Consider the following 27,009-nt stretch of genomic DNA (forward strand, 5'->3'; position numbering starts at 1 on the left):
GTGCCATGTCTGTCATTCCGCAGCCTCCAGTATGAGGAAGCATAGGGGGACGAGTTTCAATTGTACTGGGGCTCCCAGCTGTTTTACACGTTTCCCCCATACATGGGGGTGGCTGCCCCGGGGATTGGATACCTCTGGAGAGGCCATGCAACCCACCTCTCCCCGCAAACATCCATAGGCCGTGCATGACAGGAGTTTGGCTTTATGTATGGTAATAAACTTTTCCTTTACGTTAAAAAAGCTCTAGAAATTCACACACAAAAAGGGTTAAAGTGACATTATAGTTGGGTGAACATTTCAGTGACAACCTACAGCCAGATTCATCATTGCAAATTGCGCTCGCAAAGGGCCAGATTCTCAGAATCTGGCCCTTTGCGAGCGCAATTATTGCATTTGGGATTCATCATCCCAAATGCAAAAATCGGTAATAGCGAAATCACAAAATTGCGAGGAATTGCATTTAAGGAATCTCTATTTGAGATTCCTTAAATGCAATTCATTAACCATTTTTTATTTGCCAATTCGCTATTTCTGGCCGCTATTTACCGCGAAGTCTGACTTCGTGGTAAATAGCGAAAATTAGAAAAATGCACTTTAGTGCATTTTTCTAAGTGGTATGTTACACACACACATGTCCTTTGGACATGTATGTGCGCAACACCTGTGTACATTTGCTTTTCAGGAGTGATACAGGGTGTGCGCAACACCTGTGTACATTTGCTTTTCAGGAGTGATACAGGGTGTCTTTTGGACACCCCTGGCACCCTTGAAATCGCATCCCTATTTGCTAATCGCAAATAAGGAAGATGTAGGAATCGCATTTTATTTTGCAATTCCTACATGAATCCCGTTTTGCAAGTCCTTAATAGCGATTCCTTAATAATCGCTATTAAGGACTCGCAAAACGGGACAATGATGAATCTGGCTGTATATGTTTTACATAAAAAAAAAAACAGAAATTTTGCAGTTAGTTATCTCTATTAAATGTTTCTGTGGAATGCTGGCGCATTAGGGGATTCAAAAGATGAGGAATCCACAGATACATACTGTATCCACCAGAAAAAGCGTTACCGAAGGTAAGTAACTTTTTCTTTTAAATAAAAAAAAACACTGAAATCCACCAGTTATAGTTATCTCTAGTAACTATAACTTGTGCCGTAATGTAACTATAACTCACACCCTTGCCATGCACAACTAATTATGTCACTTATTACATCAATCATGACATGTTCTATAACATCATTGAAAGGGTCGTAAATTGGGTTGTAAAACGGGGGGGGGGGTGAGTTTCAGATTTTCCGACAATCACTCTGGCGTATCATGTTTACCATTACGTGAGAAGCCGCTCATGAGGGGGTATAAGGGCCAATGGAAAGGGAAAGGAGTGCGGGCGGTGAGGGGTACTTAAAATGCAATGCTTTGAAAATACCCATGCTTTAACCCCTTGAATGCTCATGACGAGCTCTGCTCGTCATGAGCGACGGCGCTCCGGTGCACATGACGAGCTGAGCTTGTTATGACCGCGCCCGTTTCGTGGAACGCTCGCATGCTGGGCTGATTCCCCTGCAGTGCTGAGTGTTCCATTGGAACGGGTGTCGCCATGACGAGCTCAGCTCGTCATGAGCACCGGAGCGCCGTAGCTCATGACGAGCTGACCTCGTCATGAGCACCGGGGCGCTGTACGCGCCCCCCCCCGCCCACCAGCACAGCGGGGGAAACAGCCCCGCACGGCAGGGGTTAAGACCTTCAAAACAAGAGAGAGAGAGGGAGAGAGTGTTTGTGTGTGTGTTTGTTTGTTTGTCTGAGTGAGTATTTAAAAATCCCAGGTGAAATCCCACAGACACCTCACCGTACACGACTGAAAGTTCCTGTACCGAACTGTTTACTGAAGGATACATTTATTAGGGGGGTGTAGCACCCCAAACACCCCCCTTGAAGCTACAGCCCTGATCATTGATAACATCACTGCAACTTCTGCAAATAACATCATTGATGACAAGCATGTGCGTGGCAGGACCGCAAATTATAGTTGCCTTATGGCACGAGTTATAGTTACTAGTGAGAACTGTAACTGGTGAATTTCAGTGTTTATTTGAGATTCAAGAGTAACGTTGATATGTGTGATTAGGTGCAACCTTATTAAAAGGGCATTTTTTGTTTTGCTTCTAACTTTTGCGTTAGGTGTGCGTTGCATAGTCGCTGTGCGAATCTTACTTTAGTTTAAGTAATAGAAACATCACTCCGGATATGGGAATCTGTTGAATGGTGATGGGTATTAAATATTCATGCCTCTTCTGTGTTGCTGTTTTCTTACTGTCCTGTTGATCTGCTTGAACAGTGCACCGCAGGTGGTGACGCGGAGCAATCCATTAGACTGTGTTGGTTTAACCTGATCTTTTGAGTACATTAGCCTGTGTCTCGGTTATCCTTTTATTTGTGGCGTCCTTCAATCTCCTAGGGGTCATAAGTCTTTTGGAATAATATTGGACCATGGTGCCTGATTTTTTTTCCCATCACATCTGTTTGCCTGATCCCTAAATGATCATCCACTCAGCTCCCTCTTAAATTGAGCAGAGAAAGCCTGTATGACTGAAGACATATGTCTTTTCCCTGAGCTGTTCCAAGGTAGATGTGTCAATTCATTTTTATCCTTTGTGAATAAAATACAAAGGAATAAAATATACAGGTAATAAATTGAACCTCAATTGAAATGAAAGACTAAATTGATACATTTTACTAATCAATTACGCATCTCATTACATTAATTAATGAAGATATATTGCTTTTTCTGCTACAAAAAAAATCAAGAAACCCCCATTTATCTCTATGCAGTAAGCTTCCATGAATAGAGTTGGCGACTTTTGGAAACGTTTTTCTCTACAAATGTATCCTTATATGTGATAAAAAGATTTAGAATTATAGATGGGTAACAGTGAATTACTGAAAGATCTTGAGGGGCATCAAGTAGATGAGAGCGAAACTCAAGTTGTCTATGATGTCACTCAGAACGCCAAGGTGAAAAACATCCCAGCAATTCTCTTTTTTGCCATAATTAATTTCAAGTTATATTTGTCCCCCAAAATCATTTGCCCCTGCTTTCAACTGCTACGGAGAAGCAGAGAAGTGATGAGGGAGCCATATATAACATGACCACCTCTCCAAGACCCAAATAAAAAAAATAATAAGTAAGCAATGTGTGGCATCATACCGCCCAATCCCAACCACTCTCTCTGCCTTCCCCTTCCTCTGCTCCAGAAACCGCGCCCTCTGCTTTCCAGAGCTGCTCTGACAGGTTTTCAGAGAGCCCGGCCAGAGCAGCCTTGAATTTATTTATGCCGTAGCCACAGTCGATAACAACTTCTGTTCACCACTGTTACTATGTCAGGGCAGTGAATTCCCATATGTAGAATCTGACATTCACGCTAATGGGGCTCGGCGAGAGTCATGCATAATATATAGAATTATAGGTAGCTAACAATTAAGCACGCTCACCGAAGGGTCCTAAGTGACATCACATAGACAATGAGATCGAAGCTCGAGTTGTCTGTGATGTTTCTCAGAACCCCATGGTAAAATGGATCCCTGTAATTCACTTTTTACCCATCTATAATTTTATGTTGTATGGCCCTTAAAATCCCGTGCTCTTGCTTTCAACTGCTACGCAGGGCTAGAGCAGTAATGGGAGATCCATGCATAACATAGCATCTCTTCCAGGTACAAAATAAAAGAATAAAACATATACCTGGCCTTCTGCCACCGACTCCCACTCCTTGTAATGTTGCAGGATGTGCAGGGCACTAGGACCGGCACAGTAAGTGTAAAGGTGGGAGGACAGCAGGGAGGCAGAACAGGAGGAGCCAGTAGGGCAGTAAGGAGCAAGAAAGGGAAGAAGGCAGACGTATCTATAATAAAGCTCCCACCATGTCATACCTCGTGTCAGTGTCGTCTGTTCCAGTATCAAGACACTACAGCTGGCGACAAAGGTGGCTGTGGAACTTGGATGCATGTTGCCTGTTGTAGTGGTGTCCCGTCAAGCGCTCTGCTGCCTCTGAGCTGTTGTGCTGTGCTGCGACCCGGGAGCCCACCGTGGTCGCGTGTTCCTCCTGCTGTGTCTGCCGTACTTGCAGTGGTGCCCCGTCGAGCGTTCCGCTGCCTCGGAGCTGCTGTGCTGCTACCCGGGAGCCCACCCCGGTCGCGTGTCTCTACTGCTGTGCCTGCCGCGTATACATCTAGACGCGACCCGGGAGCCCATCCCGGTCGTGCAGGATCCAGGCTGTGCAGTGCCCGCTTTGCTGTTTGGCCTGCTAGTGTCTACTGGAGGCGTGTGGGTTACCTGTTCTGGACCCGGTGGCTGCCTTCTCCCTGCAAGTAGGTTCCCAGTGCTTGCCTTGTTGAGTGTACCTGCTCGCTGGGCAGCTCCCGCGCTGCCGGCGAATCCTGATTCCGGCCTGTACTCTTCCGAGGAGCAAGATTTCCCCAGCGGCCATCTTGAGGCCAGGCACCAAATCCAATCCCCTGCCAGGATTGCACGGCGGCCATCTTGAAGTCATGCAATCTCCTGGAAATACATTGAACCTGCAAAAAAGGACATAAATACATGACATTACTGGAAAACAAAGAAAAATAATAAATGTTGGAGTGGACCACACGTTCTCCCGCTGCATGTGCATGATGACTGTTAATGCTAGTAGTGCTGGGTTTGCGTATACTAGCTGTTGTGACTGCTGCACTCCTGCGTCCCTCGCTTCTGATGCTGCACCCTGCTACAAGTGCTGTTATCGTCAACTTTACTGCATCTGCGCCAGGTGACAGATGCTGTGAGGCTTCCTGTGTTCGGGCACCTCCCTGCCAATCATTTGCATAACTCTACACCGTGTCTGGGCCCCTAACTTCGAGACAGCGTCATGCCTCCCCTGGCGCCAGCTCCAGGCCGGAGTCCCCTACATCAACGTCCCAGACAGGAGTCCACAGACTTTCCATGTTGGGAGTCCCTTTTCTACGCCCGCTGGAACCCCTAGTTCTCATATCTAGGGGAGGAATGGGCCTTCGCTGGCAGGAATGGCTAGATGATTTTGAGGACTTTGTGAAAGGTTCACATGTGACTAATGAGGATCAGCAACTGATTGCACTACGCAATCTAATTGGGAAAGATGTTGGACAGATTATAAAGGAACTTCCGGCTGATGCTGCGTCGTCCTACGCATACGTGCGTGACGCCCTAAACAAAAAATCTCTTCACAAAAGGAACATTGATTATGAACGGTACACTTTCAATCTGGCATCTCAAGAAACAGAGGAGTCCATGGGAGCATTCATCACGCGCCTCAGACGTTTGGCCCGTTACTGTGAGTTTGACTCTTTTACGACAGAAGACACTCTTCGCCTGCGAATCATCGAAGAATGTCAGTCTGAGTCGTTATGAAGATGCCTTTTAAAGAGAAGTTACTCCCTTGATGAGATTGGAGAAATGACGCAAGTACATAATCAGGCTGAATAACTTGCAAAACGAATGGAAGCTGGAAGAGGTAAAAAACGAGAACAAGCATTCTGGCTCCAATCTCGTAACATAGACAGGTCTTCTCCTGCAAAGCAACGATCATCGAGATCCAAAGTTCAGTCTCACCGTACAAGTCATTGTCGTCGCAGTCTCAGTTGGACTGACAAAAGACCGGAGCGCCAACTTAAATGTTATCGCTGTGGATATGATTTCCCTCACACTGAGACTTGCCCTGCATTATGCCAAAGATGTAGGAAGTGTGGCAGGGACAATCACTTTGAGAACATTTGCAGAGCACCTCGCAAAGACACTCGCAGACAATCAAGACAATCCAACACTCACCATCATGCCAAGGCACTGTGGGACCGCAGAGATCCTTCCACTGGCTCCTCACGGTCCAGCCTTCATTCTCATGGCACATACAAATCGCGACGATCACAATCTCGAGAGTCGAGGTTGCCGTCACCAGTATTGCAAGACAGTGATGAATATGTCTGCATGGTCGCGGATCCTGACAGGCTGAAGAAATACCAGCGACTCCATCTTCAAATCGATACACACATGGCCAAGTTTGTATTGGACAGTGGGGCATGCCTGAACTACATTTCAGTAGCAGAATACAATAAAATGAATCTACAACTGCACCTGCACAAAGCTGCCGTGTGCGTACACACATGGATGTAAAAGGAACCTCTCCCTTGTTTAGGGCAATTTCAGACTAATCTCACATACAAAGATAGGACCATTCCAGCTCGCATTCATGTCATTGACGGTCCTGAAGAAAATTGTCTTCTTAGCTTGCCCACAACGGAATGACTTCAATAAGTAGAAATATTGTACCGAGTTGATGACGAACCTGACATAGTTCACAAGTTTCCAAAACTATTCACCGGGCTCCAGAAAATGGCTCAGTCAAGTTCCATTGCACATAAATGAACTTGTGACCGCCGTAGCACAACACCACAGTAAAATTCCATGTCATCTTCAACAGTCCGTAGAGGAGGAACTGCAGGATCTTCTCCTGGCTGACATCATTGAGAGAACATCAGGACCCACTCCTTGGGTCTCTCCAGTGGTCGTAGTACCGAAAAAGGGCTCACCTGGCAAAGTGCGTCTCTGTGTTGATATGAGAACACCCAATACCGCCTTTGAAAGAGAGAGTCACCCGGGACCTCACATCAGTGACATGATTTCGTCACTCAATGGGGCGCAAATCTTCTCCAAACAAGACCTCAATAAGGGCTATCACCAGCTTGAACTCCACAAAATATCGAGATATATCACCACATTCTCGACTCACCAAGGCATGTTCAGATACAAACAGTCTCGTCTGCAGCTGAGATCTTTCAAGAGGCAATCAGAAGAGTAATTCACTACATTCCCAACACTCTAAACTACAGTGATTACATTCTCGTGTATGGAGCGACGATACAAGAACACGACAAGGCGCTGGACCGGGTTTGTCATGCTCTTTTGGATGCCAACCTAACATTAAATAAAGACAAATGCGAATTCCACAAATCCACATTTTAGTTCTATGGACACATTTTCTCGCAGGCATGAGACCTGATCCTGAAAAGATCGCAGCGTTGAACGATACCCCTGGGCCTCGAGACGCTGGGGATGTGCATTCGTTTCTAGGCATGGCAAGCTACTGTGCACGTTATATCAAGGATTACGCCACTATCAGCTACCCTCTGAGAAAATTGACCAAACAAGGCCACCCATTCCAATGGACCACAAGATGTGATCAAGCTTTCCACTCGATTAAAGCTTCTGTTGAGGCTGCCAACAACCTCGGAAAACTGAAATCACTGTGGATGCGAGTCCCGTGGGTCTTGGAGCTATATTGGCTCAGTATGACAGTGAGGGTGATCAACGATACACCATAGCCTATGCCAGTCGAAGCCTAACAGACACAGAGAGAGCATACTCCCAGCCCGAAAAGGAAAGCTTGGCCGCAGTCTGGGCCTGTGAACATTTCCACCTACAGAAAACACTTTACGCTTATCACGGACCATCAGGCCCTGCTAACTATTTTTGGAAATCCCCGAGCCAAAATGCTACCCAGAATAGAGTGTTGGGGCATCCGTCTTCAATAGTATACTTATACTATCGTCCACAAACCTGGAAAAGCTGCAAATCCAGCTCACTATATGTCAAGATATCCTAAGTCAATGTCCAAATCAAATCCGTAATTAGCGGATGAATTCATCCATTTTGTAGTGGCTCAAGCCAAACCACCAGCAGTTCCACTGGAGGCCATCCTTGAAGCCACCAATGAGGATGTCACCTTACAAAATGTGAAACACCGCATCCAGACAAACAGCTGGAGACATCTGGAAGAGTCCGCACAGAGCTAACAAATTGACAGTCATGAACTGACCTCTTTTAGACATGTGAAGGATGAATTGTCCATTACCTCAGGTGGATTTTTGCTACGAGACAAACAAATCATCATTCCAAAACAGCTGCGCCAAGGAGTTATCAACCTAGCGCATGAAGGGCAAAGAGGTATCGTAGCCACGAAGAGAGATCTGCGTGAGCGCATCTTGATCCCTACGCTTGTCAGATGGTTCAACTCACGCTGACAGACTGCCCGCAGTGTCAGCTAGTAAGTCGAGAGGAGCCACCGGCGTCTGGCAGCATGTCGCAATAGACTTCTTTGGCCCGCTACAATTTCAACAATTTAGAATCAGAAACTATAAATTATGTTGGTAACCTTAGCTTTATTGGTACGAGCAACTCAAGTACAGCAAACTGAATCTAGTATTAATGATTCCACATTTGTATAGCACAGTACTGTCGCCCTGAGAGGTATCTTGGCGCTGGGGGTGCCATGTCTCAGTTGAAAAAATGGTCTTGAGTTTCCTTCTGAAGTCCGCCAGGTAGGGTGCTCTTAAGAGATGATGGGGCAGGTTGGTCCAGGTCTTGGCAGTGATGTAGGAGTTGCTGCGGCTGCAACAGAATTGGTGGGTGTGTGCGAGAGCGAGTGAGGCAGAGCACAGGTGTATTGAGGGCAGGTGGAAGCTCAGTCGATGGTTGATGTAGGATGGTCCTGGACTACGTAGAGCTTTGCATGTGTGCATGATTATCTTGAACTGGCATCTCTTCTGGATGGGGAGCCAATCGAGGGTTTCTGAGGTTAGTTATGATGTAGGTTTGTTTGGGGAGGTCCAGGATGAGTCTGGCTCTGCTGTTGTGTATGGTCTGGAGTCTTTTGAGGAGCTGAGTGGAGATTCCTGGTGAGGAGGGCCTGTGTGATGGTCTTTCTGGTGTTGATTGGGACCCATCTGAAGATTCTGTGGAACATGGAGAAGGTTTAGAAGCAAGAGGGGGCGACTGTATTGATTTATCATTTCATGGTCCGTTGGCTGTCAAGGAGGATGCTAAGGTAGCGTGCATGGTCTGTCGGTGTTGGTCCGAGTTCTGCTGGCCACCAGCTGTGGTTCCATGCGGAGGAGTTCTTCCTGAAGATCAGCACTTCTGTTTTGTCCAAGTTGAGTTTTAGGCAGCGGTCTCTTATCCATTTGGCTATGTTGGTCATGGCGTTGCAGAAGTTGGTTTTAGCGTTGCAGGGGTCCTCGGTTAGCGATTAGTTGAATGTTGTCAGCCTAGGAGATTAGGTTGATGTCATGGGATCTGACTACGTCTGTGAGATGGGTCATGTAGATGTTTCAAAAAATCAGATAGAGGGGGAATGAACCACTTGTCCTGTGTTCCCAGGGTCTATGGTAGGGTGCACTGGGACATATTGGTAAAAAGCCCTCATATGCGAACACAAACGTCAAACAACTGGCGGTATATCTTGGTTCTCCGCCATTTTAGTGTCGCAACAGCATTATCATTAGGTCTTTTCCTTTGGCACCGGTAAGACTGGGAATGCCCGCCCGCGAGAAATAAACGAACTGTAAGTAAATTGACAACGAGCTAATGGATTCCCTTTGTAACTACCAGCAACAGGTCTGCTGGAACTGGCCGTTTCCCTCGATGTTGCCGTAAACTCTTGGCACCAGGGTAATTTCGCGGCGCATTATATGAGTGTATATTTTAGATTCACCATCGCTAATGCAGCCTACTTTAAGAGGATCACGTTTTGCATACGTTTACATGTGTTTGTATAACTTTAACCCTCTGCGCCAATGCCATCATTCTTAACGTTCTTTGTAGGTATTGCGCTTCGTGATACAAGTGGTTTTCTGATCACAGTCTTTGTAACAAACGCCGCCACTAACCAAACGGCAATGAACACTAGCACTAGGCCTTTTTTTTAACTTCAGTAGCGAACAGACAATATTCTCTTTAATGACATGGCTGTATTCCGAACCTCTTCACGACATTTAATTTTGACAACATATGCGATATAGATTCAGAGAGGAATTACCACGACAATTACTACATCACTCAACATGTGGCACAATTAATCTACTTAGCCACGTATGTGTTTCTCTCGGCATAACCTCCATAGTATAGCGAAAGACTTTATGTAGCTTTGACCTTATCCTCAAACCCCCCTTGTTTAACTCTTGCTCTGCTTTTAAAATTGACTAACGTCATTATACGTTGTTTTGCCCTCCAAAATAAGGTTATTAATGAGGCATCAAGATTACAATACAATGCAACAGCGCTGTTACTATAGGATGTAACCACTGTGGTGTGTTTTTTCTTTTCCTTTCAATCTCTTTCATTTCAGATAAAGTTTATCTATCTTCTAAACAATTCAAGTAGTGAGTACACCATCTTTGCACTTAGGAGCCAATATACACTCCTATCACCTGATCCTGACGAAAGCCTCTAGAGATGCCAGGAGGCTGAAACATGTTGATCGCTCACACAAGTGCGACAGGCTAGTAACTAGGCCTAAAAACGCACTTTTTTGTTTTTAGCTCCCTATGCCAGTCATCCACAGAATAAAAGTCATTCGAGGCTGGTCATAAGGAATTTTATATCACACCCACCCAATCACTAACACACCCTCTTTTTATTCCTGGCCACTACTGTCATCCCAGTTGGTCTTCCTCCATGTGGAGGTCAGCATAGCATAGAAAGGAAAAGACCCAATGATAATGCTGTTGCGACACTAAAATGGCGGAGAACCAAGATATACCGCCAATTGTTTGACGTTTGTGTTTGCATATGAGGGATTTTTACCAATATGACCCAGTGCACTCTCCCATAGACCCTGGGAACACAGGACAAGTGGTTCATTCCCCCCTAACTGATTTTTTGCTCTAGCCTAAGGAAGCTGAATGAACTACAAATTCTTCTCCCCCCCCCTTATTGGTTTTCCAAGTCATGAGGATGTTTAACAGGGTGGGTCTGAGGGATGATCCTTGAGGTACGCCACATACGATGTTCTTGCGTGCCGAGGTTGTTAAATGCTCTGTATGCCTCCTGAAAGGAAGGACGCAATCAATTTGAGGGTGTTTATCTGTATAACAATGTTGTAGAGTCTGTTGATGAGGGTGTGGTGGAGACGGTGTGGAACGCAGCAGAGAGGTCGAGTAGGATCAGGGCCTAAGTTTCTCTGAGGTCGACGAGAGTTCTGATGTTATCTGTGGCGGCGATCTTATTGCTGTGGTTGGCACGGAATCCTGATTGCTTGGTGTTGAGTAGGTGGTTTTGTTTCAGGTATTAGGTGAGCTGTTGGTTGATGGCTTTCTCGAGTACTAAGGCTGGGTAGGGGAGCATTGAGATCGGTTGGTCATTTTGAATGTCGCTGGGGTCGGCCGAGGGCTTCTTTAGGAGCGGTCTGACCTCTGCGTGTTTCCATCTGTCTGGGAATGTTGCAGTGGAGATGGAGGTGATGAAGATGCTGTTGAGTTCTGTGCTAATTGGGTTGGTTCAGAGGTTGAAGAGACGGTGAGGGCAGGGGTCTTGGGCACCCCACAGTGGATGGATGACATGATTGCTGTGGTGGTCTGAGTGGTGAGTGGAGACCAAGTGGTTATCGTTCGGCTGGGGTTCGCAGGTTGATTGGTGTTCTTGAGGAAGAGAGTGGTGGGTTGAGGCCAAAGTTGTTGTAGATGGTTGCTGTGGAAGTAGTCTGAAAGGGTATTGCAGAGTTCCTGGGAATGGTGGATGGTTTTCTCTGTGGGTGTCGGGTTGAAGAATTTCTTGCCAATTTTGAAGAGTTCCTTCGTGTAGTTGGCCGCAGTGTTGATGCAGTCATTGATGGCTACTCTCTTGGCTTCCTTGATGCGCAGGTGGTGGTTGATAAGGGCTGCTTTGTGAGCAGTGCTGATGGCGGGGTCTTTGGTGATGCACCATCGATTCTCGAGTTGGTAGCAGTAGCGCTTAGTGTTCTGAGCTCTGAGGTGTGCCAGTTGGCTTGTTTTGGGTTTTGTTGGTTTTTGCTGGCTTCAGCGTGGCAACTCTCTCCGGGCATTTGTTGTTCCAGCTGAAGAAGTTCTGGACAGCCTGGTCAACGTCTGCTGAGGTTTTGAGTAGTGTGGTGCTAAGGGCCTGTGCCCATTGAGTCGCAGTAACCTTGTCCCTGCTGCTGTGGGTGGCGCTGTGGTGCTTGCCGATGGTATGCTGGGCATCGGAGATGGTAAGGTGAACAATGGTGTGGTCAGTCCAGGTAAATTCTGTGACGTGGGTGAATTTTGATTCTGTCGCTTGAGGTAAAAATGGCATTGAGTTTGTGACCAGCTTTGTGCGTGGGTTCGGTGAGGACTATGTTGTTGAGGTTCTTCCGGAGGGAGGTAGAGTTGGCATCATTGGGATCGTCGAAGTGGAAATTGAGATTGGCGAGCAGGACATAGTGGTGGGATTCGATGGCCAGGGGGGTGATGAGGTTGCAGATGGCATCACCAAAGGCTGGTTGGAGTCCCAGGGGTCTTTAGGCGAGGGGGTCTCTTACCGTGGTCTTGGTGTCAGTCTGTAGTTGGAAATTGAGGTGTTCCATCAGCAGTGTGGGGTTGTCGTCGGTGGCGGTGCATTGGATAGTTTCACTGAAGATTACAGCTATGTTCCCTCTATGTTTGTGGGTGCGGTCTCAGTGAATCATCTTATAGTCGTCGGGGTTGGAGGAGGGGTTGAACCAGGTTTTGGTGATGAATGCCACGTTGGGGCGAGGGAGGTGATGGTGTCCCAGATTTCCGTGGTGTGCTTGCAGAGAGAACAGGCGTTGAGCAGGATGCCCTTGAGTGATTTGGAGTTGTTCGTGGCACAGGCTCCATCACGGTCTGTGTTGCAGGAGTAGTGGCACTGGTGGCAGGTGAAAGGTCTTTTGGTAGATTGGGGGGAGGAAGTGAAGTATCTGTTGTTTCGGTGTCTAGGGTCGAGGACCAGGAGCTGAGTAGCGGCGGTTGTCTGGCGGGCCAGGGGTTCTGGCCCTGGTCACGATCCAGACGCCGATGGGCATAGATAGGCTTGCATTTGGCACGCCAAAAGCGCGGCTGCGCAACTGCCTCCACAGGTAGTCCTGGGAGGTGGGAGGGGCTGTCGGGGAGGCAGGAGGGCAGGGAGTGGGTACAGCGTCGGGGCGGGAAGAAAACGCGGGAAACCAGGTGAGAGCAACGAACGCTGCTTTCTGAGGGAATCTCCCAAAAGAGGAGCCTGTAATCAAAACCCCAGTAAAGTAGTGGCAGAATACCCCCAAAAATGACCAGGCAGAATAAGGACCAAACTGAGAGAAGTGTAGGCCAGCAGACCTGCGGGGAGCGGTCTCGAGCTGGTGGCAGCAGGGACTGGTTCAGAGTCCCGGTCTCGAGGAGCTATTTGGGAGCTGTACGATTGATGGCCTTAACTGGAACCTGCTGACAAAAATGAGCAAAAAAGACTAGAGTCTAGCATATTGCCTTGTCTTTTTAGAAATAAAAACGAATTTCGAAATGCTCCAACCTTCTCATCAAAATTAAAAATGTGATTTTTGTTTATTTTTTTGTTTGCAAATGAAATAAAATGTACAATCGTTTTTTGTTTTTCTTTGATGAATACTTGTTCCTATATTTCTGAATATTGTTTTCAGGTTCAAAACGTTAAAATTGCTTAGGCTAGGGCCCCTGGCTTTCAGTAGTGCTTTACAGGTGGTTCACAGAAGTCAAAAGGTTTAGAGCCACTGATCTATTCTACCGACATAGAGCTAGCTGGCATCCGCAAGACTGAGCAACTAGAGCACTCTGTGAACATGTGCTTTAAATAAAACATTCTTAAGGGGATGTTCTCTTCAGTCATACTTTTGTGTTTATTTTTACTTGAACCATTTTGTTCATTTTGTATATGTTTTTTGTCCCTCTTTGAACCCCTTGATGTTATTTAAATTGTATTTGTTTAACTGTGTTATTTTGTCTGTGTTTTTTTTCTTTGTGCCTCTGTTTATCTTTTTCTTGTAGGGTTCTGACTCCCTCTGTTCCTTGTATTCACTAAACTGACTGAAGGCTGAATTTGCGGGCGTGAAAGATCAGGCCCGCTTTCATGCCGACTGATCACTCAGTGTGCACCTCATGCCCAGTGGACACTCAAGGGACCACTTGGCCTTTGGTTGTCCGCCCATCGTTTAGCAATTCGCACTTATTAGGCATTTTCTTCACAGCGCGTGGATGAAGTGAAATCCATACAAGATGGATGGCTGTTGGGTCTTCGAGAAGCGTTGTGGAATTGTAAATATTCACTCTGGAGGTTGCGAGCAATTACAGGGACCCTCAATCGCCTTTATTGTTATACGGGTCAGCTAACTGTGGCCATGGACCATTCGAATCCATCCCTTTCACCAAGTTGGGTCCATGGTACCTGCAGAAATGTGTTTGTGGCCAACGTGGTGCTGGATGAGACTTCACTTGTGGCAGTCATGCATGGGCGCTTCGTGGCAGAGCATTGCCAGGCGGTCACCAGTTGGTGGTTGCAGATTGCACTTAGAAGCAACAAATTTAGCACCATTGGTATTGTCAGGGTGGTTCCTACATCACTGTATTTGTGTGGTGGCACACACTCAACAGTTCTGAAACAGAAGAACATGATAACAAATGTTTGCAAAATTAAAACCAGAGCTATGTAAAGAGAGCAGGGCAATTTTTATGGTGAGGAAGCAAAACAATTTTCACGATTGAGGATATTTTCTGTGCTTCAGTACTCTAGAAACTCTATCAGATTGTAAACAGGATATATTCAAAACCCAATAGCTCTGTTATATACCCTGGGTAGTAGGATGAACTCAGTACAGTCTAAACTGCACTCACCACTGCTGACAGAGATGTGAGAACCGAGAGGTCCCTTGGTCGTCTTCATGATGTGTTGGGTGCAAAGGCAACACTTGTCACAAACACCCAAGGTGCACCAGGAACGTCAACAAGAAGTTCTTGGCTTCGACCGAGCAACATAAAGTTTTTGGAAAAGTAGTCAATGAGTTTGCAGAATTAAATGCAAGTGTGAAACTCCAATCTGAAAACACTTCAGATCAGGTAAAGAAATCAAACTAAAAGGCAATGTATTCATCAGTTGAAAATGAATGCACAGTAAAATATATCCATACCAAATAGGATCACACAGCCCAACAGACACAAAAGGAATCAAGAGGCAGCTCTAGCGGCACTGGATCGAGAAAGAACACAAGGAGTATAATCGTCTTCTCACTGTGAAAGTTTGAAGCCACTTTAGCCGCAAACCCTGGTCGATGCTGAAGAACCATGTGGTCCAGCACCATCCAGAGATAATGGAATCCAGTTATAAAAAGCACCAAATCCCTCAAAAGTTGATCTGACAGGACAGTGATAACTATGGCCTTCCATGTCATCCCGTTAAAAGGCAATGCCGCAAAGGCCTAAAAGCAGCACCCAGGCGGCCACCAAAACCAAATGAAGATCCCCAGTGGGAGTCAGGGCTTGTACCCAGGACACTGTACCCCACACCCATTGTAGTCTAGAGGCAACCCCTTTATTGTGCCACATCCCCTCAGCATTACCTGTACGCCTACATTATCAGCCCCTGAACCTTCATTGTAGGAGACAAGCCCAACCTCAATATAGCTTACAGAACTGGTAATAACAGTAGCATGCCACTATCCCAGGGCCAAACCTCTCTCTGAGATTCATGTCTCCTACTGAAACATGGGTTAATGATACCCCTGGCCATACAATTCTCCAAGCTCAACTCTACCTACAAAATGTATCCCTTTGATCGCCGCACATATTCAAGATGCAGAATAGCGTTGGTGTGGCGCACCGGGTGTAGTTTCCCTATTTGGATGAAAATGTTCCAATTTCATTCTTTCTATCACTCTGAATACCACGAGGACTATTATTTCAGGCAATTACAATATTCCAACAGATTGTCCTGCTACTTCTGCTACTCGAAATTTAATGTAGCACTGCACTACACTAGGCTGAACACAACCGGCCATCTTCCCCACACACGAGGCAGGGTTCATTATTGACCTTACCTCTAATATTAAAAATTCAGGTTTGATTCATCTTACTATAGGGCCATACTTTTTAATTTTACTGCCCTATTAGTGCCAGTTAATGCCCTATCAGTGACAACCATAGGCACTAAAGTAAATAAGAACGTGTTTGCCCCACAAATTAGCCGATCCTCCTTGAGCACTTACGAGCATCGAAAACACCACTAATTAGTTACTACAGCTGCTGTGGATGCCATTGCTCCATTCAAATGATTTACTAGGCATCACAACAGGCCATTGGCCTCTCAGTAATCTAAAGACCCTGCAAAGCCCCTGAGAGAGCCTGAAGATCAAGATCCATGCTCTAGATCCTTGAAAAAGGAACAAAAAGAAGCTAGGCAAGCACATCTTTCTTACGATGCTTCGCGTGTTACGTCTGCCCCAATCGCTGCATGTGACTGTTGGAGAAGAATATACCAACCCTAGATCCTGCGGCACTAATAGCCCTCTTCAACCAAGTTTTGTGAATCTCTCGCTTCTTACTTTCAAAACTAAGATTTATTTAATTCAAGGCTCCTTATTGGCCCCGATGCACCTGTAATGGATAGCCTGAATGCAGATTTGGCTACAGATAATTTGCTTGAGATCAACAGTTCCCAAACACTTGTTTGAATTAACTCCATTAAAGGATCCATTAAAGAGTCATAGCTATGGATGTGAAATCGAGTTCTCTTCTTGACCCCTGCCCAGCTTGGTTTTTGCACCTAGCCAGTGATCTGCTAGCTTCAAACTTGCGATGGTTCAGCACGCCTGGAACAAGCTGGAGTATTCCTTTCATTCCTGTTGAAGAAACCTTCGTCTGGACCCTTAGTCCTGAGCAACTATCCCCGCATATGTCTTCTCCCTTCTGCAGCTAAAGTAATTGAACGAAAAGTCAAGAGGAAATTTTGTATCTTTATTAAAGAAAATGCCCTCCTAGAAGCTGCACAAGTGGGCATCAGACAATGCCATGGCACTGGAGTCACTTCCATCCTACGTAAGCTATGCGTGAAGTTAGATCGGGGAGGCACTGTCGCTCTCAGTCTTCTGAATCTCAGTGCCCTTGACATTGTCTTCTGTGTAGTTGTGATTTTTAGACTGAAGAGATCCAGTGTCAGATGTAGGCATTCGTTTTCTTGGTATCTGAGGGAAATGTCCCAAACATTTTGTATGGCTCTTTTGCATTCTTGCTCTATAAGGTTGTCTGATGGAGTGACGCAGGGTTCAGCATGGATCCTCACCCTTTTTAACCTCTTCGACGCTCATGACGAGCTGAGCTCGTCATGAGCCACGGCGCTCCGGTGCTCCTGACGAGCTCAGCTCGTCATGGGCCGTGGAACGCTCAGGTGCGGGGAGAATTCCCCTGCTGTGCTGAGCGTTCCACGGGAGGCAATGCACCTGTGACGAGCTCAGCTCGTCATGAGCACAGGAGCTCCGTAGCTCATGACGAGCTCAGCTCGTCATGAGCATGCGGGCGCTGTGCACGCCCTCCTCCCCCCCAGCACAGCAGGGGAATAACCCCCGCAGCGAAGGAGTTAATCTGAATGTTGTTCCCTTGACCAGACTGATTAGACAATATGGCTTTTCTTTCATGTGTTACACCAATGTGACCCAGATGGTTGTGTAGTTGGACCATGAGCTTACGTTCAAAGTTCAAGCCAGAAAAACAGCGGCCACTTGCTTTGGCCTGCTAAGATCTATCCGAAAAATTCTTCCCTAGCTGCCTGAGAATGCCAAAAAGATTCTAGTCCAAGCCCTGATTTTATCCAGACTCGACTATATCAACGCCATCTACTTGGGAGCCCCCATCTCGGTGATCCACAAGCTCCAGGTGGTCCAGAACTCGGCGGCCAGACTTCTGACGGGCACAAACAACCGCACTTCAGCCATACCTGCATTAAGCTCACTTCACTGGTTACCCATAAAAGAACGTATACATTTTAAGTCCCTCTGCATTACCCATAAAAACCTGCAGGGCAAAGGTCCTCCCATTTTGACCAATCTCATCAAACCGTACAAAAAGTCCAGGAGCCTTCGCTCCAACCACCTCCGCTTGGCAGAAGTGCCCAGAATCAGGAAGTCTCGCTCTGGAGGACGTCTTTTTTCCTACAATGCCTCCAAATTATGGAATTCCCTGCCTCTTCCACTTCTGCAAGAAACCAGTCATCTCACCTTTCGCAAGAAACTAAAAACATGGCTCTTTCCCTAAATCCCTCCCAGTCTGCCTCCCTATGTTCCAAGCGCTGGGATACTTTCGGGCAGCCATGCGCTATATAAGAACAGTTTCAATTCAATTCAAGACGAAGGGCAGGCTACAGCTAAAACTAACTTGTGTCTCACCACCTTAGGTCTGAGAATGAAAGAGCAGAACCTTAAACTGTATTTGTGTAAGATTTGAGTTTTCATTTTGAAGGGGTTATTTCTCTCAGCTCCTCTGCCTGTTGGCTTTCTAACATGGATGACTGCTTGTCCCTTTAGCTTCTGTGCACAAAATGGGGTTTATGTTCAACCAAACCCTCACTTTGTAAACCCAAATCGATAACATCACTTTCACATATTTCTACCACCTTAAAATATTAAAGAAAATCATTTCCTTCATCCTGGGCAGTATTCAATTTGTGGCGATTCATGTGTGTGTCTGCTCCTTCCTTGATTGTGGCAACGGACGGTACCTTGATCTTCACAAGTACTTGCTTCACCGCCTGCAGCTGCTTCAAATTGTTGCAGCCTGCTTGGTCTTGAGACTGCCCATGCCACATAAGGCATCTGTCTCCCACCACCTCAAATCCTCAGCCCACTTTGGACCTTCTTCTTAAAGTTCCATCAGTTGAAAAAAAAATAGCCTGTATCGAAGGGCGTTGTTCGCCTACAAGCAGGTAGGGTCTTCTTCTTGATCTTTTATCTGCTTTGAATCACTCATGACTTTGTACAACTAGAGTTCCACATTTCTGTGTTCTCTCATATATCAGTCATAGTGAGCAGGATAACTGAACAACTAGCATGTTTCCTCTTCTTGAATTCACCAGCAGGACACCCTGACCAGTGTTTGCACGCCTGATACATTCACATTCATACGCATATACCTCTAATGAGGGGTTAGTACCATTTATTTACAATAAACTGAACATACTTTCATTGGATATTCATTTTATATAGGCTTGTGTGGAGAAAACCATGTGCCCCATTCCATCTGCAGAAATGCCTGTTCACAACAGTTCATGTACTAAATATACATTAGTGGGGTCAAAGCTGTCTGTGTATTCCCCGGTATTTCACAATCTCATCCTATGGGAGGTATATCAAGTTGTAAATATCGTGCTACCAAATATTATGGCCAGAATATCGACTCTCAAAATATCGCGAAGGGAAGTATGTATTGGTAAGTATAGGTTTATTGTACTAAACTCCACATACATGTTCCTTAAGGATATAGATACATATCTTCTATGTTAGTAGTTGTGGCATTAAGAATAATGAATCTATACTTTTTTAATGTACTTCTCTTTCTGATAGTTTGGTAGTAGATTGTTTTGTGTTTGATATTCTGACATACAACCCATATGATCCAGCAATTTGTTTCCTTTTCATTGTGTCATTCACTCTTATCTGTCGATTGCTGTTTGTAGCATCTTCAGGGTATAGAGTTCTGCCCTCCTTCAATAATCATCGACCGTACTTTTCTCGCAGGTACCCTGATGGGAGTTGGGGATGTGATTTCCCAGCAAGTGGTTGAGAAGAAAGGTCTGAAAGAACACGACACAACCAGGACGATAAAGATGATGAGCATCGGCTTCTTCTTTGTGGTGAGTCTCGTGCTGGCAGCGTCCTCTTCCATAGCCGTATTTGCGTAGGTGGTGGTCCATGCTGATATGCTTCAGTGCCTTGAGGGCTCATCCTGCCATGTTTTTGGACAGCACGGGTCCCACACAGTTCAATGCCTAAGGCTGAAGTTTGCCTTCTCCTAATAAACCAGTTACCTCAGGATGTTAATCTTCTTGAGCAGAGTACATCTGAACCGGTCCCAATCTGTGATTTTCATCATTACCACCTAGGTCTGCATCCTCATCCCTGTCCTTGGTGATCCCCATCCTAGTCCTTGCTGAATAAAAGTCCAATCATCCTATTATTGTATCTGTCTCCCTTGGAAACATTTTGTCACTTGTCCTTTTTGTCTGGTCATTGAAAGGCCAGCCTTTAGTGCAGTGTTAGACATGAGCCCATGGACTTTCAGATATTTCTGTTTGGAAAAAAGATGAAAGGCCAGGGAATTTAAGGACATTGTTGGTTATTACTCCTCCTCACAGAGTGTCTGGCGCAAGAGTTTAACAGGGCCTCAACAGAATGCAAAAGTGAGTTCGACCCTGTGCAGGGCTCCAAAAGCAAAAACAACAGGTGATGGACAGAATGCAGAACATTGTCATACATTCCCCCCGGTTCGGGCTGGACTGTTCCCATGAGGCACAGGGTCAGACTGATTTGCATATGGCCATGTCTGAACAGAGGTGGCAGAGTGGGCTAAAGAACGGTGATGGATTCAACCCAGATCAGTTGACTTGGGGTGAGTGCTTGTATTGTCAACGCTCCGTCCATCATTTCCTTTGGTTTTGCAAGACTCCAAAAGCCCTTCTCAGGTGTCTCTGAGTACAGCCTCTCTCCTGTGCACTCAGACAGTGGTGACCGTAAATTCATGGCTACCGATATCTGGGGAAGGAGATTGCGCAGCATCAGGTACTGCAGGGACCACACACTCCTATGGGCATGTCATTGGCCTCCAGTATAGATAGCGTATGGAAGAGGAGAGTTGAGACGTATTTGGCATTTGAGTTTTTCTGATTTTGTTGATCCTGAAGACATGAATGAGCAGTTTGCAATTTTTCTTTTTGGACCCTGTATTTGTTACTAGGGTTTAGCCAGGATTTGTACAATCTGTTTGGATACTCCTGAATTTAGGGAGAGGATGCAGAAGTGGGTCTAGAATGCACTTGCCCTCAAACCTAAAGTTGATGATTCAGTCAGAAGTTGATAGCATTGTAGTGTAGGAATAATATTGGGATTATACGCCTCTATAGGTCCTTTTTCTACTAGAGGGGATCAAACTACTAGAGCAATGCGGGTTACTGCGTGTCATGGAAGTGGATTGCCTCGCTCTAAAACATGGAGTGAAGAAGAGGGCCCTGGGAGGGAAACATCCTTTACAATGCGGTGTTTACACCGCAGGGCCTTTACGACGCAGCCATCACAACGCAAGTCATTATTACGACTTGCGCTGGATGGCGCTCTTGCTTAAGGAATAGTTTAATTTTCTATTCCAACACCTTCCATACTGTTACGTGGGCTGGAGTTGGAATAGAAAATTAAAATAATCCACAATCCAGCGCCCTCCAGCGCAAGTCATTGTAACGACTTGCATTGTGAAAACCGCGTTGTAAAGTACTGGAATCAAAATGATCACGTTGTACTAACATACATCCCTAGGATACAGTCAGACTATGGGAGCTCATTTTTCCTGCTGAAAATATATTTAGGAATGCAAGAAAATGAACGGTGGAATAATAAAATTAATCTCAGCCTCTGGTAACTACTTGGAGCAGCATCCCAGTCCATCAATCTTTTTGCCCACTGTGTCAAATCAGCAGTGGCGGTAGGTATCTATGGGGAGGGGGGTGGGGGGGTAGGCCCGTGCACCCAAAATAAAATAAAAAGAATAAAAACCTACCTGAAAGCGAAGCTACGTCCTCCGGTCCTCTTCTCACCACTGGAACTGGAAGCAGCAACTCCCTCGACAATTTTTTTTTTCCAGAGGTTTGGGGGGATTTTAAGTGTGGCAACGCTCCTCCACTCTACGGAGGAGCCGCTCGCCCCTGCAAATCAGACAAGAACCAGGCATGTGCAATTCAGCCTTTGTCCTGATTCAATAGGAGCAGCCCAGCTTGACCTACCATGCCAAGTCTCCTCTGAACCGTAACAAAAGCAATTCCAGGCTGGTTTCAGCCTATTTGGGCCTCGTCCGTAGAGTGCAGCTTGGTTCCAGTGGCAAAGTGAGTAAAAGACCCACTTCTGCGCATACCTGTCGCAGTTAGCACATTACAATTAAGAAACAAAAAAGTGATGGGTAGAATGCTCTAATTAGTCTCAACCACTGATAATTAGTCAGATCTAACCAGTTTATTGTTTTTTGCTCACCATACACAGGAACCAGCCATATGCTAATAAGCCGTGGTCTTGCTCCAAAAAGTAAAGTCCAGCCCAAACTGCCAGTCCAGGTACCCATCGAACCGAAACCTCAACGCCAGACCAGTTTTGGTCTGTTTGGGCCTTGTCAGTAGGGTGCAGTTTGGCTGCAGTCGCTCATATGATATTTTTTAAATATTCAACAACACCTTTGTCCTGATGAAGACTGTTATTATTGTTTGGGCTGAAACCATATTGGTATACATTTGTGTACATATGATTCAGTTTATTTATGGCCCATACTTTATGTGCATTAGAGTAGCAGTTTTCACTGTTAGTTATACAGCACAGGGTTCATAATGTGGTTTCCTAACTTCCTGCAATTTCTGGTGAGGTTACTTTTTATGTCTCGCCTGAGCCAGAGCATGCATTACTCTGGCAAGACTTTTAGTTAGTGGGATTCAAAAAGCGGACCACAGCTTTTTGTGAGGCATAGAGCGTGCAGTTACGCGCACAAAAGCCCGCGTGCCCCGCTCCGCCTCTTCGTCTTGCTTGCTCGCGATTTAACCCTCCTCCCCCTCCCCCACTACAGATCGCGTCTCGCGACCGCGTGTTTTTTTTTTGTTGCTTGTTTGCGGTAGGAGCTTCAAAATGCAAAACTTAATTTAGGCATGATTGTGTGGGGCTGTTATTAATGTTCATTTGCACTGAGCTGTCGCCTGTGACACGTCTCCTTAGGCAATAAAATACTGAACATCACTTGTTAACTTCCCCTTCATTGGGTATCCTTCCCATTCCACAATGTACATGTCTATATAGCTTGTTATTGTATCATTAGTTGTTATGCACGACACTGTGGCAAAAGCGCCTCATAAAATCAATGAATAAAGTTAAATAAAGCTTAAATCACAACCCCAACCTTACACCGACGTGCACTGCTGCGTGCACACGACAGAGTGATCGGTATCTACTGGCAAAGGATGTATGACGTTTTCTGTAACTTCTTTTTTGCCCATTTCGTGTAATAACACTGTAAACTCCCCCTGGTGGCGCTAATACCTTTCTAGGCCATAATGTCATGATTCGTACTGAGCACTTTTTGAAATGATAGAAGTATTTTGTGAATGAGCTTAAATGTATTACATTATTATTATTACTTTAATTGAGGCCTTTACTAGCCACAAACCACCTGAACCGAGACTCTGGCCAGGAAGTAAGACCAGAGTGCTGTTAAGCCACCCATGTCACGCACACCACAGAGTTATAACGTCATACAAACGGCAGATGTGCATCATACAAATAAGGAAAGATCATTTAAAGTATCACTCCATGTAAACGTCTCAAGTGACTCACAGCGTTGGACACAGGGAGAGCCGTGTGTTAATACGTATTCCTTAACTCTAGCATAGGTTGCTCCAATCGTGAAATCTAACTGGATGAAAAACAATCTGAAAGTCGGAGAAAAGATGAGGCTGTCATGGTTACAGGCATTACTCAGCACTGGGCTAGGCAGAAGTCACTGGTGCCCCGTGCATCTAGTTCCTTGCCTTATGTCTGAGTTGGAACAGTCTCAAGTAAGTTACCGAAAGCTCACTGCCATCACCAGCATAACAAGCCCAACAGTGATTGCGACTGTTAATAAATAAATCAAGCTCTCGGCATTGCTGTGGCGGGGGCAGAAAGTGCGGATTAAATAAAAAAACATTAGAGTAAGTGCGGCTTGCTGCACTGCTTAACAAGCTCTCGGCATTGCGGGGCAGGGGAGCGGCGTTCCTTTGAAGTCGGGGGGGAACGAGCATATGGGGTGTGAGCGATAACAAAAGTAAGAGGGGTAGCAGGAAGTGAGGCCGAGTGCGTGCTGGCGTAGCTTCGCGCTTGAATGCCTCACATGCACTGGGCATATTCTGCACTCCAAAACGTCTTGGTAGGATTTGCTGGTGGCCCTCTATATCTCTCGCCAGCAATGCGCAAGCGCATTGGCAGGCGAGACCTAAAAAATACCTTACATTGGTATCGTGATACTGGGAAAAAAAACGAAAACAACAGCACAAGGGGAAGAACATACAGGATCGGAAAACAGGAGCCAAACAGACATGAAAAACCTGCCAGCGCCTGTTTCTTCTTCAGCAACGAGCTGTAAGAGGGAAAATGGTCTCCTTGGCCTCAAGTCAGGGACACTCGCGCCAGAGGTCAGGTACTGATGGTTGGAACAGCCAAAGCTGCGGACTTTGGAACTGGGGTGCCAGGTTCGAGTCTCAGCGTCCGCTCAACATCCTGTTATTCTGGGAAATCACTTTATCTCCCAGTGCCTTCCAAAAAGGAATGTGTCCTTATGTAATGTAACTGGTGCTCATGCAAACCGCTCCAATACCTTAGAGTCGAGTTCGCGCTATATAAAACTTCAAAAAAATAAAATAATCCGAGGCATTCCCAAATAGAATAAGTAAACGAATACATGCAGAACCACCAAGAGAAAACCTGGGTGAAATATTCGAAGGCACAGAATCACCGTTAAATGTAAGGTTTGGCTGTAACGCAGTTGGAATTCTGCAGCCAATCACAGACCAGACACTTTTTTATCTCATGGGGCTGCATAGATGCGAGTACATTAATAGGTACTTGCTATTTGGCTGTTTGTTGACTGGTTCTCTGGATTGTTGGGAGGCGAGGAAGGCTCTTTCTGATTGTCCTCCAGTGCCTCATTGTCTGGGATTGTTAAACAAGTACACTGCAAATGCTTCTTGTTTTCTGCTCTGCTATCTTATCTCCACTCGGAGAGAAGATGCTGCCTTTGATCAATCTCAGATTGCACTGCCCTCCCCTCCCCAACACTTCAGAGCTGCTAGATGCACGGAGCTGTCTCTTCCCAGCGCTATCCAGGCTCCAACAAATGACCTGGCACAGAAGTATAAAGGACCTCTGTACATGTTCATGTATCATTGCCACTGCCGTTCTAGACTCTGGATCTGGAGAAGATCTGGACTATTTCCTGTCAACTTTAGCCTTTTTGATCTACCAACAATGCTTTGGTTGGCCCGCGCCTTGGAGCTGGTGCAGATAATTCTTTAAGTCTTCCCAAAGAAACCTCCTGAAAGGCATGCTCTTCCAAGAAGAGATCTCAGACATCTTTAAATAATCTACCCTGGGAAAGCATATTTACACGGACACTTAAACCACTCCAAGTCTGGAGCTGGGGTATTTGCATTCCCAGAAAGGAGTCTGCAGTTAGTGTCTGTTCCTTCTGAGTAGTTTCTAAGTATATGGTGAGATAAGAGAAAACAAGCATTAGCATAGCCAATGGGTCTCGCATTTGGAACTTATAAGTGTTTAGCCGTGCAACAGTTGAGGTTGTTGCACCAAGGATATTGCGCTGCATAACTAAACACTTATAAGGTCCCAAAGGCGAGACCTGTTGGCTATGCCAATGCTTGTTTCTGATGCCTCCGTGGCACAGTTTTCTCCTTTGTATACAAAAGGTGCTTTATTAAAGTATGCTTTGTGTGGAAACTCTATTCAGTCTTTTCTGACAGTGATACATGCTTTGTGTAACAGAAACACCGGTTCCAGCGGAAAGTTAGAGGTATGAGGATTGCATGGGACACCCCGGAAGTGGGCTCAGGGGCATAAGAGAGCCTCTTGCGTGCCTTTGATACCACTACTCGTAGCTTAGGCACATTTCTGGCCCCATGTCAAAGGTGGCGTTCTTCTCACACGGTGTTAGTGTGAGACTGCTGGACCTGTTGGTGGTGTGCGTGTTTCCTTTTCTGTGTGGGCATTGTGTTAGAAAGTCAACACTGGCCTAGATCAGCATATTTTAAAAACACAGAAAGAATCAAAGGGAGAGTTTCCCAAATGGGAGACCGTACTACTTCCTATCCAAATGTACACACACTGAAAGTACGCTCTTAAATGAACATAGATTCCCAGAGGGGGAAAAACAGGAAAGGAGGGATCCCTTCTCGTGATGAAATACCAATGTTATGGACAGAGAAGTATGTGCCCTGTTCGTGGGGGGAGAGAAAGAAAGAGACCCTTCTTAGGACGAGAACCCTCACTCACCTGAGGGTGACATGCTTCATCATAGGGTTCCCTCCTCAAACCATGGCCTCAAGGTCCCTGGTGTGGGTTACAACTCTTCTGGGCTAGAAGAGGAGCTGAGGTGTTTTGGGGAAGGGGACGAAGATCGGGTTGGTAAAGTGCAAAGTTCCGAAAAAAATTTAAACTTCCACTAGGGGACCAAATATCTTTATTATGCGGTCTTCTAGGACAGGATTAAAAAGGAAAAGGACAAGGGGTTATCAGCAAATAAACCGTAAGTTAGGTCAACATGTTTCTGCCTCTCAGTGATCCCAGCCAGGGTTCAGAGGCATTCTTCAGGACCAAAAAGGTTAGTCACTCTGCATTCAGGTTATCGAAATAACATTAAAAAAGTGTACTGGTCACGAGGTAACATTGGCCTGTAAATATGAGCGATGGCCCAGGGATGGTTGCTAAAAGGGTACACCGTCTCATCTGGTAGATGGTATTCATATTGTCGTGTCGTTCCTACAAATCTGCAGGATTTGCGGCTTGTTTGGATAACCTCAACTAAGGGATTGGTGTCTATACGGATTCCGGACACCCCCACAGGATATGTTAGCCTGTAGACCAGCTAGCTCACAGTGTCACTATAATCCCACGACCCCTACCAAGGAGCGAATAGTTTCTGGCAACCACTGAACATGATAACTCTCGAACCCCTCAGGGATCGTGGAAACATCGTGCTCACTTAGTCACAGAGAGATACTAAGAATAAATGATGTGGACGTTTTGAATAAGCATTTATTGAACCAGCGTCATTCTAGTGTAAAACGTGTTTGCTGCGGTAATCATTAGACATACACCAATGTAAAAGATTCGAGCACCAACAGAGCAAATAAAAGGTAGAGTTCTACCGTGGTGATAAAACAGTGAATATATG

The 27,009-nt window shown here is 45.8% G+C and overlaps 1 protein-coding gene across 2 annotated transcripts in view; it reads left to right on the forward strand.

The window, feature by feature from the left end:
• The window catches only part of MPV17 (mitochondrial inner membrane protein MPV17), a 411,576-nt gene that overhangs the window by 248,724 nt on the left and 135,843 nt on the right, over positions 1-27,009 (forward strand). For both annotated transcript variants that reach the window (XM_078647178.1, XM_078647177.1), the window contains exon 3: positions 19,566-19,681. In XM_078647178.1, the coding sequence (XP_078503304.1) occupies positions 19,566-19,681 (116 nt within the window). The remainder of the gene's footprint in view (positions 1-19,565; positions 19,682-27,009) is intronic.

The sequence above is a fragment of the Lissotriton helveticus genome, chromosome 6 (genome assembly GCF_964261635.1).
Source record: "Lissotriton helveticus chromosome 6, aLisHel1.1, whole genome shotgun sequence".
NCBI classification, from domain to species: Eukaryota; Metazoa; Chordata; class Amphibia; order Caudata; family Salamandridae; genus Lissotriton; species Lissotriton helveticus.